The sequence below is a fragment of the Carettochelys insculpta genome, chromosome 2, assembly GCF_033958435.1.
Source record: "Carettochelys insculpta isolate YL-2023 chromosome 2, ASM3395843v1, whole genome shotgun sequence".
NCBI lineage: Eukaryota > Metazoa > Chordata > Testudines > Carettochelyidae > Carettochelys > Carettochelys insculpta.
The window spans coordinates 124,640,834-124,656,666 of record NC_134138.1 but is presented as its reverse complement, the minus strand read 5'-3'; the positions used below and the strand labels follow the sequence as shown (position 1 = coordinate 124,656,666).

The window sequence follows — 15,833 nt, the reverse complement described above, 5'->3', positions numbered from 1 at the left end:
ATTAAAGTCAACAGAGTGCTCTGGCACCCGCTTTGTGCTTCCTTTATAGAGGAGCAGCTGGATCTGTTCAGGTGGGGTGCTGCCAGGCAAGTCTGGTGTCTGGTCAAAAAATAATTGGATAAAATCATGGAGGACAGATCTCCACCAATGGGCATTAGACAAGATGGGCAGGGATGCAACTCCGTGCTGAGCGTCTCTACCTTCTATTTGTCAAAAGCTGGGAGCTGATGAAAGCAATGATCCTTCTAATCTCTTCCATTAACGTACAGAATATTTTTATGTGCACACCAGTTAAAACAAGAAACCCAGCTGTGGCTGCTCTTCCAATAACCTGGGCAGCATTTGATGCTCTCCTCAGCGGCTACACAAGCACACAACTTACAGGGAATACGGGACAAAGGGGATGGATCACTTGATGTTAGCTTAACCAACCTTGAAAAGATGCTAAGGAGCATTTTGACTGAGTACCTGGATGGAGACATGAGCTTCTGATTCCATCATCTTCTATTCCAGGTATTTTTTCCCTGTCTGAAACTCCATTTTTCTCACTAATATTTGTAAAAGCAAGAAGTTTAGGTTGGAGCTGGAGACATGTCTCATGTGCCTTCTGCTCATCTGAGTTCCACGGTAGTTTAATAATCTAGTAAAAGAGAAATATGTTATCTGAACGGCTCAGCATTCCATAATATCTTTGTCACACAACGTTCTTAGGTTTCATCTACACCGCCCTGCAATGAGAACTACAACGGTGTGAAGGGCAGTATGCAGCGAAGTTCTGTAATTCCTATCTCCCCTCTTTCCCTCTCCTCACCCTGTGGATGCTGCAGACACCAAGTAAAAGCTGCCTAGTTAACATTAATTCAGTCCTCTTCCCAGTTTGCATCAATGAAGTACTGTTTGAAGTAGGCTAAGTTAACAAAAGCCAGGACTATTTTAGCTAACACCTGCAGCATCCACTCAGGAGAGTGCCAGCACAGGACTTTGATGACTTCTGCTAATGACACACCAAATAGTCCCAGTCTCCCAAACACATCTTTCTTCACAGTTGATGCCACTTCTTGTATTTCCTGCTACCTAGCTCAGTCACACCCCTCTCATTTCCTCACAGGTCACCGACAATAGCAGTCACCCAGTCTTACATTCAGTTCCGGACCATTCAGCAAATTATGAGTCCCCAGAATCAATAGGTTCATCTTACCTATAGGATTTTTTGGCTCAGAAGATCAAAGATCAATCTGATACTTTAAAATCAACAGTTTTCAGTGTTTTATTACATTGTATAATTTATAATACCCCTAATATTAATATTTCTAAAAATATCTTTCCTTCCTTTCTTATCAAAGGCACTTATTGAATAGAAACTCTGAGTCCTGGGCATGTATTCAAGTTATCATCATTGCTCTTTACCCTGTTTTGGCATAAAAGTGGAACAAGGTCTGAAAAGACAGTCACATTAAAATAATAGCAGTGAAAATTTGTGGTGGATTGCTTACAGTTTGTTTAAATCACAATAGTCTTACAGTTGAAGCTGTAAGAAAATTGCAAGTCATGATTTTGTAGTGAAAACTTAAACTTTTAAAACATGCCACAGATTTTATAGCTGCTGCAAATTTGAGTGGAGTTGTGATCTCCTGTGTGAGGACAATGGCACTCACTTGAATTTGACCTCCCTTCCGCAATTCTTTCATTCAAGAGCAAAGTGGGAAACACAGCATCTCCTCTACACTTCTCCCATGCTTTGGAAGGAAGTCTACATGCTTCAGAATACCAGACCAAAACCAAGACTTAGAAAGTGTGGCAGCCACTAGTGAATTAATATATCATAATTTTCCTACAGTCTTACTGATAGGCTAGTTTCAAACTCCATCTATTTTTGCTGATTTTTTGGAAACACAAATGAGGACAAAATATTTAACAATCTTTTATCATCGCTGTAAAACTGGGAATGAAATAAAAGGTCCCAGTTACGTCTAATGCCCTGAACCTGCTACTCCCAAGAGCAAACTCCTATTAAAGTCAAGCTTATAGTTTAGGCACCAGGCCATAGATAAGTCCAGACAGACTATATGGCCTATTGTGTATCAAGGCTTGTATACATTCAAATGTACAATATCTACCACAATGGGGCCTCAATCTCCGACTGGAGCTGCTAGCACTAATACAATATACACAATCATTGTACTGTAATTGGTACAGCAGTATACCTTAGTTGTGTTTAAATGCATAAGGGCCTGGTCCTACATCATTCACAGATGCCTAAGAGATGATTTACACAACTGCACATGTGCTGCAGGCTCAAACCCAGAATAAGATGAGCAAAACAGCACATTTCCTCTTCCATTCCATAATCAAATGACTGTATTTGAAGGTGGCAGTAAACAGCATTTTAAGTAATGCAAATCTGCTGCAAATAACACTAATAAAAGACACACATCACTGTCTTTAAGTGTGTTTGATGCAAACTGAAATCCATGATGGGAGCAACTGAGCTGTAAGACAAGCCTAAGGCTTCCTAACACAAACCTGAAAATAGAGATTGCACAACCAGTGGTCTAAATCCAGAGAAATCAAATTTTCAATTTTTTTGAAGCGGTCAAATTTGGAATCATAATGGCCTCGGAGAAAAGGGCATTTGAACTTCCCCTCCAAAGTGCTGAAATTATTATCACACAAAGGGAAAGCACCCCATCCTACACTGCGGTCAGTGTAAATATTGGTCTCATGAAGAAGAAAAAGTTCAAAGAGGATGATCATGCCCAGTTTTGCCTCCTTTCCAGCAGGCAGAACCTAGAAAGAGATAAAGAGTAAAGAAAGTATCAGTTACAATCAGAGAAACGGTGTCCCTGTCTTACAAACTTCATACTTATGATCTAGTTTAACACGTAAAAAGAATACCTCGTGCACACATCTCTATGATTTGTACAACCTCTCTAAATAAATGTGCTGTGTTGCATATTTTATTCATGCTGTAATGTGCATGTTCTTGCATGTCTTTTACCTGATTTTTTTAAATAAGCATGGAAAATCTCTCATTTTCATCAAATGCTAGTCAATGGAGCCAGTGGAACATTTAAAAATTAACTATTGAATCTGAGTAGGTCCTGATTCTCTCAGAGCTCTCATATGGCCTCCTCAAATGCCATTCAGGGAGCTATTCTGTGTGGTTCTTGAAGACACCATTCTATCCACTAAATAAAGTTGGCCCCAGTCTAAGGGACGAAGTCAAATTTCTCCTAACCCCTTCTTAGGAATTATATTGGTAGCAAAGTGAGCTGCAGCCTACTCTCTCAAATGAAAATGGGGAGTTCATATAATAAGGCATCTTAGTCCCAGAGCAGGAGTCAGTAAGGACTTCTGAGAAGTAAAGTTCCACCCCCCAGCCACTGGGTAATTGTAATTTTAATGTCTCATGGGCTAGCCAAATATGTTCTCATCATTTTGGAGACATACAAAACATTACTTCAGCTTCAGAACCCCAGAAAATGTTGGGTTCCCATGAAAAAACCTGTGAATTCAGGATGAAGCAGTATCCCTGAAGTAATGAACATATTTAAATCTCTTTTCCGTTGGAAAGAAATTCAAGTTCAGAATCCCAGTCACACTTTCTACCTTGTTATCAAAGTAATGTAAGGTTTGATCCTGTTCCTGTTCAACAGGACTCAGCCCGGAATTAATTAATTTTAGAACAAACATCCCTAGGGGCTGCAGTGTCACCATCCAATGTACAGAATTGCCACATGCCCTGGTTTTCCCAAGATCATCCTTTATTTGAGGTAGCTGTCCTGGGAAATTGGTAAGGCTGCTCAGTACACATTGTCAGCTCTCCAATTTTAGGGGCTCAGGATCACCATGGATGTCCTGTGATTTTTGTACTTCAGCACTGATAACTTTATGTGCCCTAAGCCAGCATCCCACCCCCTAGAAGCTCACAGAGAGGATTGTATCCGGCGCTTTGGAGAGTACAAGTGGGAAAAAGGCACTCCATTTTAGGAGAGTTTACAACATCTGCTGCTCTCTTCCTAAGCAGTTCTGATGAGGGATATGGGACAGGGGCCTGAGCCTCATCTCTCTCTCTCTTCACCCACAGGTGCGTGTACGTGTACACACAAGAGTTTTGTCTGAGCATCATCATTGCCATAACTGAGCACCTTCCCTCCCAGTTACTACTCTCTTTGCAAAAGTTAACGGTGATGGCAATGCTTCTTCTGTGGAGTTATTGTATGGACTGAGTGTAAGGCCTCCCACTGTACCCAGCCCCTGCTATCCAGACCACGTAGAGAGAGTGGCTCATTGTTTCCTCTCTTTTTCCCTTGTGCACACATGTACACTTTAATGAAAACAAGTTCACTCACCCCTCGCTATACGAGCACAATTGGTGCCCAAATTTCTGCTCATAAGCGAAAACTCATAAGAACGACACTAAATTCCCATTGCAATACATGTAAAAGTCTCCAATTCGTTCCAAGGGCTTGTAACTTGACATAAACCAGTTGAGTTTAGGTACTTTCCTGACATATTTGAATTGTTTGGCAACAGAAACAGGATGTAGTGTATCTACATAGAGCAGGGATTCCCAACCTATGGGTCAGGACCCAAACATGGGTCCCATTAGATTTGTTAAAGGTCACCCACTGAGCAGTTTCCAGCTGCATGTGGCTGTTGAAGAAGACATTTGCGGTTTCTTAATACTGTTGCCTCAGACAGATATCTATCAATAGCGATAACTGCCGAAGATGGCAGCTTTCTCTGTCACTAGAGATAGCAATTACCTTATGCCTAGGTGCTGAAACCTTAACACTTCAGTTAATTGCTGGGAGCAGGAGGACTGGGGGAGACACCCAGCCTATCAGCCCCGGTGAAGAGGCTGCAGGAGGCGGATGAGTGTCTAAGGCTGGGGCTGTTGAAGGATGCGGGGGGGGGCGGGTCTTAGCCTTGGGGCAGCTTGGAGCTGCGTGGGGGCTCTAAGGCTGGGGGTGGTTTTCGGCGGCTGTGGGAGGTTTAAGGCTGGAGGACCTTTGGGGCTGCTGGGCAGATTTAAGACTGGAGGCAGTTTGGGACCATGGGCGGGCTGTTAAAACCTGGCCGAGGGTGAGGTCTGCGGGGCAGACGGGGGCGGGGGGGTCTAATACAGTAAAACCTGGAGTTACCCAGGGGTTGTTCCTGCAACCCCTGCATAACTCAAATTTTCCTGGAAAGGGAGTGGAGCCAGGAACCACCAGGGCTGGTCAGTTTCCTGGCTCCCAGAGTGGCAGAAGCCAGGAACCAGGGGCAGGCTGCTTCCAGTCTCCCAGTGGCTTAGGGCGCCGGGAAACTGATCAGCTCATAGCTGGTCAGTTTCATGTTCCCACCATTGCGGGGGAAGGAACCAGGCTAAGAGCCTTCTCCCTCTCTTCCCCCCAGCCTAAGGGCTGTCAGACAGCTGCATGTCAGAGAAAGGAGGGAGAAGACTCCAGCTGTGGGTCTCCCCACCCCCAACCAGGGACCCCACAGCTGGAGCTGAGCCAGCTGTAGGGCTGCAGGTCTCCCTGTTTCCTGTGCCGCCCCCCGGCCAGGGAGCCTGCTCATATAAGCGGGGGAAGTTCTAGTGAATAAAGGTAGGTATATAGTTCTTCATTTTAGCGAGTACTCATAAGTAAAATACTCTTAAACAAGGGATGGATGTTTTTTGAAAGTGCCCAGTGTTACTAAGTGCCCCAGTTTTGAGGTGTTCAATGTGACATATCTTCAGCACTGTCTGAAAGCCAGGCCCTTTGTAGTGTCTCAGGTTGGGTACCCAAAAATGAAGATATCAAAAAACACCAGTAACTTGGAAATCTTCACCCAATAATACTGCATCCATAATACTTTAAACCAGTACAAATTTCTTTACGTAGATGAAGCTCGGACTAGTCCATGTACCTTGTCCACCTTAAAGATATAAGTAATGTCACATTCAAGAACAATTAGCTAAACAACATGTGATGAAGTATGTGGCATTCATTTTTTAAAATTCTTTGAATCATTTTTCTAGCTTGTATGGTAGACTAGATAATAGGCACAGACTGCAAGCAAGCTTCAAGGGCTTTTTTTTTTCCCTGTCTCTGGAGTGATGAAGGGCTCTGCTCACACAAATAACAAATATTAGCAACAGAAATACTGCATATCTACAAGGATGCTGCATGTCATGAATTTTCTTTAAGAAGGAGTATTAATTATTGTTTTAAAATATCAAGCTCTGTCTTCCGGTTTGAGGTTGTACATTGTGATTGGACAACTGTAAAAGAAGGGAAATAATCTAAGGAAATCTCTTAAAACTATAAATATTGTCATTATGTAGGTGAACTTTACATTAATTATGTAAATATATTCTAAGATTTTGTGTAGGCTTAAAAAGAAACAGAAGCATCTGCTGAAAAATGCCATAACCCTGTGGCAGCTGCTATTAAACCATTAACAGTATCAGGTTTCATTTAAACCAGATTTACCATTTTCTATAACAGCCCGTGGGAAAGTTAAAAACATTAGGCACAAATTACTGACAAAAGAGATCCTTAATCAAGCCATACATTTCATTTGGCTAGTTGGGTGCTAGATAGTAACCTTTGTTATACAAATAAAAAAAAATTGTGATTATAATGCTAAGGACAGTGACCGTTATTTGTACAGTTGAAAAGTTTTAAAGTATAAACAGCAGAAGTAGTTGTGTCACTGAAAAATTTTTCGTCTATATGCCTATTTTTAGGATCCTTTTAAAACAAACTGTCCTCTGCCAGGATGTTTGTAACCACCAGACATTGGTTACATAGCCAGCAAGAAGGAAAGAAAGATTATTTGCCAAATAATAACAAGTTCATCAAGATGAGTGGTTCCTAGGAGTTTTTACTGTGGGTTTGCAGGTGCTACATATGGCAAATGTGAAGATTCTTCAGCAGCAGTGTCTATTGTTCTGCACCTCCTTGTTCTCCAAACTGAGGGCCTAAAGGGAAGCATAGACCAATCACCTCGCCATGTCCTTCTCTGGCATGAATCACTTTAGGAAAGAATCAGAGCAGAGAGGAAAGAGTGTATGTCATGGAATGCCCCCAGGAACTGCACTTTGCAAAGAACTCCAGTTACAACAGGCAACTTCACTTTCTCCTTCCAGGGCCAGTCCCCATGGCTGCTCTCTGTGACTCACAAGCAGTGCCCAATGAGGATGGAGGAGAGCTGTTTCAGGAAGGTGGGGTTGACAAGGAATTCTGTAGAGTGGCCTGAGGGTGATCTCCAGAGTCCACCTCTCCAGTGTGAGGTATCAACATTACGAGTGAAAATGAGCTAGCTGGCCACCGAAAGGGGTAGTGAAATCCAGCAGTGGGAAGACTGATTGGCAGCTCTGTGAAATCCCATTAAAATAATTTCTTGGTGTAAGAGTGGGAGTCAGTTGGAAGTGAAAGTGTAGATCCTCGGACGGTAGAAGGATTTAGAAACTGGGCATTACCTATAGGAAAGAGGGAGGTTTACTTCCTTTATGGAGCCCGGATGTATATTCTCAAGGAGCAAAGGGTTTCTCGGGAGTCTTTAAGTGGGTGTAACAGCTCATCTATCTTTTCACTGAATCAATTTTTCCCCCAGTCTTCCAGTTTAGCTTGAACTTCCTTGGAGAAACCCAGAGAAGTGAAATCGCAGCCTGAATCAGGAGAGCCAAAGGTGCCACAGAGTGCAAGGCCACGTCTATTGCCTCTAGTGACATCTGAAAGGCGGGCTTACCAATTATCTTACCTTCAATAAAGATTATTTGGAAACTGAGACCTGAGCTCCTGGAAGATCTTATTTGTTAACTTTATTACCTATATCACATGGATAAAGTTATATTTGCATGCAAATGCCTGATAATTTGCTAGGTGCAATTGTAGGCTAGAAAAAAAGAGGAACTTTTCCTTTCCAGGCAGTCCAGTTTCTTGGCTTCCTTGTCAAAAAATGTAGACTTGGACTGGTGCAACTGACTGCCTTCAGCAGCAGCCTGAAATGCCAAAGAGTTTTATATGAGGGGAGGGGAGGGGAGGAATGATGATACCTTAAATTAAACAAAACATCTTTTTTTCTGCTAACAGGGCACACTCTTATTTGGACCTGACAACTGGGGAGTCCTGAATTTCCTCTAGAGGGATTTGGAGGGAAACCCTGCGGAGGTGATTGCTTGACATCAGCAGAAAGGCAATAACAAGGCCAGTGTCAATGCCTCCATGGGTGCGTCTACACTAGCCAGCCCAACATCGAAATAGCACCTGTCGCATCTTCACGCTGTTGAAATTGACATTAGTCAGCGAGATGTTGAAGTCGCTATTCCCGAGGATGGGAATAGCACCCTACTTCGACGTTAAACGTTGAACTAGGGTGCGTATAGACGATCCGTGTCCCGCTACTTTGAAATTGCGGGGTCCTCCATGGCAGCCATCAGCTGAGGGGTTGAGAGACAGTCTCTCCAGCCCCTGCGGGGCGCTATGGTCACCGCGTGCAGCAGCCTTAAAGGCACCACAGACCCGGATTTCCTATGGCTGGAAGCTGAGAGCGTGCAGGCAGCAGCACAGGCACATGCTAGCCCTGCACACTTCTCACAGGCCCCGATCCCCGCTGCCTTTACCCATGGCCTCCAGCCAGCCCCCCAAGCATCCCCAGGGCTCCCCTCCTGAGGGGACCCAGGCACCCCCAGCAGCCAGGCAGGGGGCCAAAAGGACGCGGGGCCCCTCCTGGTTGGAGGTCGAGCTCCGAGACCTGCTGGGGCTCTGGGGCGAGAAGGAGGTGCTCCACATGATGGGGAGCAAGCGGCGGAATGCAGAAGCATTCGCCCGACTGGGCAAGGGCCTGGCTGCCCAGGGTCACCCTGCCCGCACTCCGGATCATGTCCAGAGTAAAGTGAAGGAGCTGCAGCAGGGGTATGCCCGGGCCCGGGACTCGGCCAGCCGGTCTGGGGCTGCCCCCACCACTTGCCCCTATTACAGGGAGCTCAGGGCCATCCTGGGCCCCCGGGACACCTCCTCCCCCCTGGCCACCCTTGACACCACGGCCGACGAGCCCCAGCAGGCCTCGGAGCCGGAGTCCAGCCCGGAGGGAAGCCCCATACCCTGGGGCCCACCCGAGGAGCCCCCCCCGCTCAGGACAGCGGAGGAGGGGTCCAGCAGCGAGGAGGGGGGGCTCCTCATTGACCTCCCTTCCTGGTGCACCAGCCAGGCATCTGCCCACCAGGCTTCCCCCGACTGCAGCAATGGACGGTCAGGTACATACCCCACAGAGCACACACCCATGGGCCACAGGGCGGGGGCACCAGACACGACCAGGAGCCTCACACACCCCCAGCGGACCCCAACCTGCAAATGCCCAGCCACAGTACAGTCCCAGGATGGCAGCACAACCATCAGCGCCCGTCAGCACCCGTACCCCTGGACAGAACTCAGTCTTGACCCCGGGGGCGGTGGGACAATGCCATGGTGACAGCCAACAGGGACATCAAACCCACCAACAGGGACGGAGACCCAGCACCCAAGAGGAGGCGGGGAGAACGGGCCACAGGCCAGGGCACTGGACTAACAGCTTTCCCCTCCCTCTCTCCAGCTGCAGCATCGGACGCCCCAGGCAGCCAGGCACTGTCCGTTGTCCCCGACAGCCCGGCAGAGACCAGCCACCACCAGTGGCCGGAGACACCTCCAAGGCCAGCAGGATGGTCCCGCCACCGCTGGATTCTTGGGATGGCCCCGGTGGACCCTCAGCTGCTGGCAGCTCTACAGTGGCAGACAGAGGTGGTGGAGGAAAGACTCCGCTTCGAGCGGGAGGAGTCCACCCGGCGGTGGGCGGCATGGGAGGACTTTATGGGGGTTTTCAGCGACATAGCTGGGTCGATCCAGGAGGCTGTCTTCTGGCTCCCACCCCCCACTGCCCCCCGGGCCGCCCTCCCCACCGCTCCACCCACCTCGCCGCCTGCTGCCCCACCCGCCTCACCGCCTGCTGCCCCACCCGCCTCACCACCGGCAAGCTCCACAGAGCCCACTGGGGCTGAAGACTGGCCAGTGGAGGCATCCCGGCCCTACCTGCCAGTCCCCCCAGCTCCCAGACACCCACGCCGGGGATCGCGGACACAGGGAGGAGGGGTTGCGAGCCATACCCGCCTGGGTCACGCCCCTCTACCCCCACCCCGGAGTGATGGGGGGCCCGGCGGACGGCTCGGCTGTTGGCCCATGTATACCATTGTCCCCCTTTTTGTATATAGTTGTCCCCCTTTTTGTAGATTAGTTGCAGTTTCTTTGTTGAATCAAACAAGTTATCCAGTTTAAAAAAGTTTTATTTTCCAAAAAGCTGGAGCCGTGTGCTTGTTGCGGGGGTGGTGTGCAGGTGTTGGGGGCGGTGTGTGGGCATTGCGGGATGTGTGTGGGGGGTGGGTCTTCCGGGGAAGGCCAGGGAGGTGCTCAGGGGTCTCCCTGATCGAAGTGGGCCCGCAGGGCCTCGTGGACCCACACCCCCTCATGGTGGGCTTGGCGGCTAGGTGCGGCGACCAGCTGGGGGAAGCCTGGACGAAAGCCTCCCCCTTGCTCTCAATGATGTTGTGGAGCGTGCAGCACACGCCCACAACCCGGGGGATGTTTTGGAGGCTGACATCCAGTCGGGCAAGGAGGCACCTCCAGCAATCCTTCAGATGGCCAAATGTTCTCTCCACCACCTGGCGGGTGTGGTTCAGGCGGGCATTGAACCGCTCCTGGCTGGCGTTGAGGTGGCTGATGTACGGGCGCATGAGCCAGGGCTGGGGCGGGTAGGCCGTGTCCGCCATGAGGCAGAGGGGCAAGGTGGTGTCTCCCAGAGGGATCTCCCTCTGGGGCATGTAGGTCCCTGCCTCCAGCTGGCGGCACAGGCCCGAGTTCCTAAAAACACGGGCATCGTGTGTGCGGCCGAGCCAGCCCATGTACACATCCTGGAAGTGGCCCCGACTGTCCACCATGGCCTGCAGAACCACGGAGTGGTAGCCCCTGCAGTTGATGTATCTTCCTCCGCTGTGGTCCGGGGCGCGGATGGGGATGTGGGTCCCATCCAGGGCCCCGAAGCAGTTGGGGACCCCCATGGAGGCGAATCCGGCGATGGCTGCGTCCAGGTCCCCAAGTCAGACGACTCTCTGGAGCAACATGGCGATAAGCGCACGGACCACCTGTGGGGAGGAAACACAGGTGCCCATGAGGCTGTGCAGGGTGCCCCAGGGCCCTTCCCCCAGGCACCCTCCAAGGCACCTCCCTGGGTACCCCACTTGCCCATCCCAGCCCTCCCCGGTACCCCTCCCTTTCCAGCCCCACACCCGGCCCCTCCCTCCCCCCCTCCGTCCTTCCCTCCCCAAGCCCACACCCGGCCCCCCTGCCCCCCAGTGGGTGCTTGCCCGGGCCTCCTTACCTCCATGATGATGGCCCTCACCGTGGCCTTTCCCACTCCAAACTGGTGTCCCATGGAGCGATAGCTGTCTGGAGTGGCCAGCTTCCAGACGGCTATTGCGACCCTCCTCTTGACGGGGAGGGCACGCCGCATCCGGGTGTCGTGGTGCCTCAGTGCTGCGGTGAGCCATTGGCAGAGCTCAAAAAAGGTCTGCCGGCGCATGCAGAAGTTCTGGAGCCACATATCGTCATCCCACTCCCACATGACAAACTGCTCCCACCACTCAGAGCTGGTGGGGTAGCTCCAGAGGCGGGGGAGCAGCCGGTGAGGGAGGAAGAGGGGAGCCCGGTGGTCAGGGGCATCCCCGTCTGCCTCTGGGATGGGCTCCTCTGGCAGGATCCACTGGGTGGCCTCCCGGGCAGCACCTAGCAGGGCACTTGTCCCCTGGATGACTACCAGGAGGGCCTCCACTTCCTGCTGCTGCTGCTGCAGCTGCTGCAGGGTGTCCATATCTGCTGTGACTTGGTCTGTGAGAGAGTGGCTACTGCTCTGCAGACTTCGTGCTGTGCAGGCCAGGTGTGTCTGGGAGGGGACCTTTAAAGTAGCAGCTTGCAGCTGCCCCAGAAGGGGTAGTGTGCTCTGTGACCTGGTCCGCGGTCTTTCCTGGCCCCTTATTTCGAAAGAGAGTATTTGTGTATGTAGACGCTCTGCATTTCCTTCCAGGTCGGCTCTTTTCGACGTTCCCCGTTGCTACTTCGACGTTGAACGTCGACGTTGCCAGCCCTGGAGGACATGTAGATGATATTCGTCAAAGTAGCCTATTTCGATGTTCTTACTTCGAAGTAGGCTACTTCGACGTAACGTGCTAGTGTAGACGTAGCCTATGGGAAATAACGAAAAAAAAGCCAGAGATGAATACTCAGGCTATTCCTCTTCCTCTGTGTTCCTGGTGCCGGGGAGAGGTGGTAAGGCTCTTCTCTCTTATGTAATCCCTGTTCTAAGTCTAATTCAGTCTAATTCAAGTCATGCAGCCATTTGAAGGCTCATAGAGATATGGAGGCAGGGCCCAGGTAGGAGAGAACTATTGGTCTCAAGCCTTGTTTAGCATGTGAGGGTGTCAAAGGCGCTCCCAAATTTCTATCAGGGCTATTCTAGCATCCCAGAATAGATGTTCTTGCTGATGGTCTGGCATAAGGGTTATCAGAGAAGTCTGATTCCTTCACTTCCATCATTGAAGCTGCTGGTACCACACTTCTGGTGCTAAGATGTGTGGCAGATGGAACCAACAAATAGTGCACCTACAGTGGAAATAGCTCTGCACCGCTGCTGGTGGAGAGAATTGGCAAGTAGTGCACTGATAATGGATGAACTTCTCTGAGGATTGGTCTCAAGAGTATTGGCAACTCCTGGGCTCTACAAAATCATTAGGTCAGTAAGGACACTCTAAGGCCTAGCAGATGGGAAGCGAAAAGCAATGTAGCCCCTGATGGTGTACACTGAGGTTAGTCAGCAGGTGCTGGTACACCTGAGTCATTTCTGCAGTGTGGTAACATGAGTGCAATCAGCAATCACTCACTTCTCTTCCTTGCAGATGCTACGGTCAGTCCCACTGCCTGTGAAGGTGGTAAATTTGGAGAGGCATTGGCTCTCCGTAGTGATGGATCTGGCCCTGAATCAGCAATAAGAAGTTTCACCACAGTTGGAGAATAAGGGAGTAGAAGAGGAAATTCTCTTGGAGGAGAACGTCTCCCATTGTTATGGGAGTATTTGTCATTCTCTTCTTGTTTTGCCCATAACCTTTAGATTGGGAAGTGAGGTTCTGAAGCTAGAGAATTCTGGGTTTGAGGGAGAGGGGGGTCGACATGATGACTCCAACCAAGAGATGGGGAGGGAGAGGACAGTAAGCCCAGGAGCAGGTTGGAGCCTCATAGACAGCTCCTTCATGTGCCTTTGCAGCCGAAAGTGATAGGACAGTCACATCTGTGGAGAGAAGGTGAGACAAATCTCATACTTTGAAGGAAGGAGAGACTCCCCAAGGCAATACCAAAGCAGACTTGGGAGACTTAGGGATATCCCATAGGTGATGCATGGATGGTGCATAGGCAAACATATGCACCCCTGTGTCACTCTGCCCCCGACTCACAGTGAACACCACTCCACTTCCAAATGTACAGGGGCATTCCTGCCCCTCCCTCAAAGCAGTGCAGCCCCAAAGGCCTCTTCCTAGGCCACATTGCTCCACGGGAATGGGGACCTGCCCCTGCATGAATCGGAAGCAGCACAGTGCTTCCGCAGGAAGAGGCAGGCAGGGATGGAGTGGGAGCAGGGAGGGGAAAGGGCACTTGGCTAGTGCCCTCTCCCCTTCTCCCCGCCCCCCCCACACACAATTGCCACATGGGTCACCTCTAGGTCACCCCCATAGGATATGAAGCCTTGGATCTTGAGCATGCTAAATGCTCTGACTGGGAGAGGCGAGGGGCCCAAAGCTACCACCTAAGTAACTAGACACTAACACTCACTACAAGACAGAAAATAACTATTGGCAGCAGGAAAACCTGACTGAAAGGAGATGCTAGAAAAGCTGAGGGCACCGAGGAGTTCCATCTTGGACCGTGAGCAGCAGAATGAACGGAAGAGACGGTCAGTTTGTCCTGTCCCTTACACCCTCGATTTGGAGTATGATAACACACAGGCCTGGAGAGATGGACACTAGTTGCAGACACAGAAGAATATTTTGAACTTGGGTTCAAGGAACAAATACATACCCACATCAAATATCCCTAGGGAACACCACTCAAAAGAAAACTGACTTATCATACTGACTGCTGGTATCACCTCCTTGTTCCTACATTTCTGCTTGTTGTCTCCTGTCATATGCTTAGGCTGTAAACTCTTCTGGACAAGAAGCATCCCGTTGTTATACAGAAACTAACACAGCGCTTGTAGGCTCTGCCATAATTCAAAAAGTAAAGTAATGATTTTTAGCACTATGGATGCAAAACATTATTCCACCAAAATCTGTAATTGCTCTCTTCACTTTTATTCTATAATCACAAGAGTCTTCACACACAAACAGTAGTGCTGACAGGGTGTGAGGAGGCTCAGCTATCTTCCCCAGAAGGGATGGAGACAAGGGTGGAAAATGTGAGGCTTGGACAGTCATCCCTGGCCTCCACCCATCCTCCCGCAGAGCCACATGCAGAGTAGGGACACAGCACTCCTTGGCCAAAAGTCCGGGCCCCTTCGAAATGCTCGCCCCCAGAGGAAATTGTCCCCTTTGCTCTGGCCCCCCGTGGGCAGGCCTGCACACACACTACAGACTTCTCTTTGAGATCTGTTAGTATGAATATGACACACACCCCTGTGTGCTCTCTCTAATTAAACACGCCCAGTAAATAAAGAAGAGGTCTTCATGTGTCACAGCTTCACGCATGCAAAACTACAGGGCAAGTCTACATATGCTGGCTCCATCCTGATATACAGAGTTTTGTCCATGTTTCCATGGGTTTTAGATCAGCTACTAAACACACTGCCAGTAGTGCAACATGTACTTCATGATCATGTCCAAGTAAGCTGCTACTGCTGAGCAATTGCAAAGCTTCTCTGAAAAGGGAGACTTCTCTTGATATCTTCCTGCTAAACCAATTTTTCTTGGTACTTACATAGCCACCCTCACTATGATGACTGAGCATTTCCAAGGGGCCTGACTGACCCTTTGTCATGGGGTGGGATAGCTCTCTGAGGAAGATGGGCTTGGCACCACCTATGTTTCAATAGTAGGTGACGGGTTTGAGGGAGAAATCCCATGATATCTGGAAGCTCATCAGGCCCTGAGACAAAAGGCCGCCAAACAGTTCAATTAAAGAGAGACTTGCACAGAGCTTTCTCCAGGAGGAGGACCAGGGCCTCTCTGCCCACTTGGCTAGGTGGAGGACCTGACTGGAAATGTTACTGAATTGCCAGGAGAAGCAGCATTATAAAGATGACGTTTTTTAGACGGGTCAAGGAACTGGAACAGGTTTATCTGGTTTGCTTTGTGCTGGTCTCAGTGTTGAAAAATAAGCCCATACCAGAAGAAATTCTGCCACTGTCAGGAACTGTATTTAATGCCCTAAACATGCAGTTGGCATACCAGCTTAAACTGTTGCCTTTGATTCTATGACTAAAATAATAACATGTAAAATGCAAACATATACAGTTATATGACTGAAACCTCCTCATTTTGTACTCTGTCTTCATGCAGGCAAAATTTCCATGGAAGTCAACAGGATATAAAAGCATTCCGTACCTGTACTGTGTCATCTACTCACCTTCCCACGACTAGAGCAATGGACTTTACAGGAGCGATACAGTGATAAATAAAAGTGCTGTATGTGTATGTGCATATTTGTGATTTCTTCTGCAATGAACAGCATTGCATCTAATTGAATTAAATCATAGTGAACTAAAATTATCTGTTGCTACTACTACTG

At 49.0% G+C, this 15,833-nt stretch overlaps 1 protein-coding gene across 1 annotated transcript in view; it reads right to left on the bottom strand.

Annotated features, from left to right (window-relative positions):
• Positions 1 to 15,833, bottom strand: part of LOC142008281 (uncharacterized) — a 262,225-nt gene that overhangs the window by 151,010 nt on the left and 95,382 nt on the right. Inside the window, exons 13-14 of the mRNA XM_074985463.1 lie at positions 2,524 to 2,787; positions 469 to 640 (exon numbers count right to left, since the gene is read on the bottom strand). Of these exons, the coding sequence (XP_074841564.1) occupies positions 469 to 640; positions 2,524 to 2,787 (436 nt within the window). The remainder of the gene's footprint in view (positions 1 to 468; positions 641 to 2,523; positions 2,788 to 15,833) is intronic.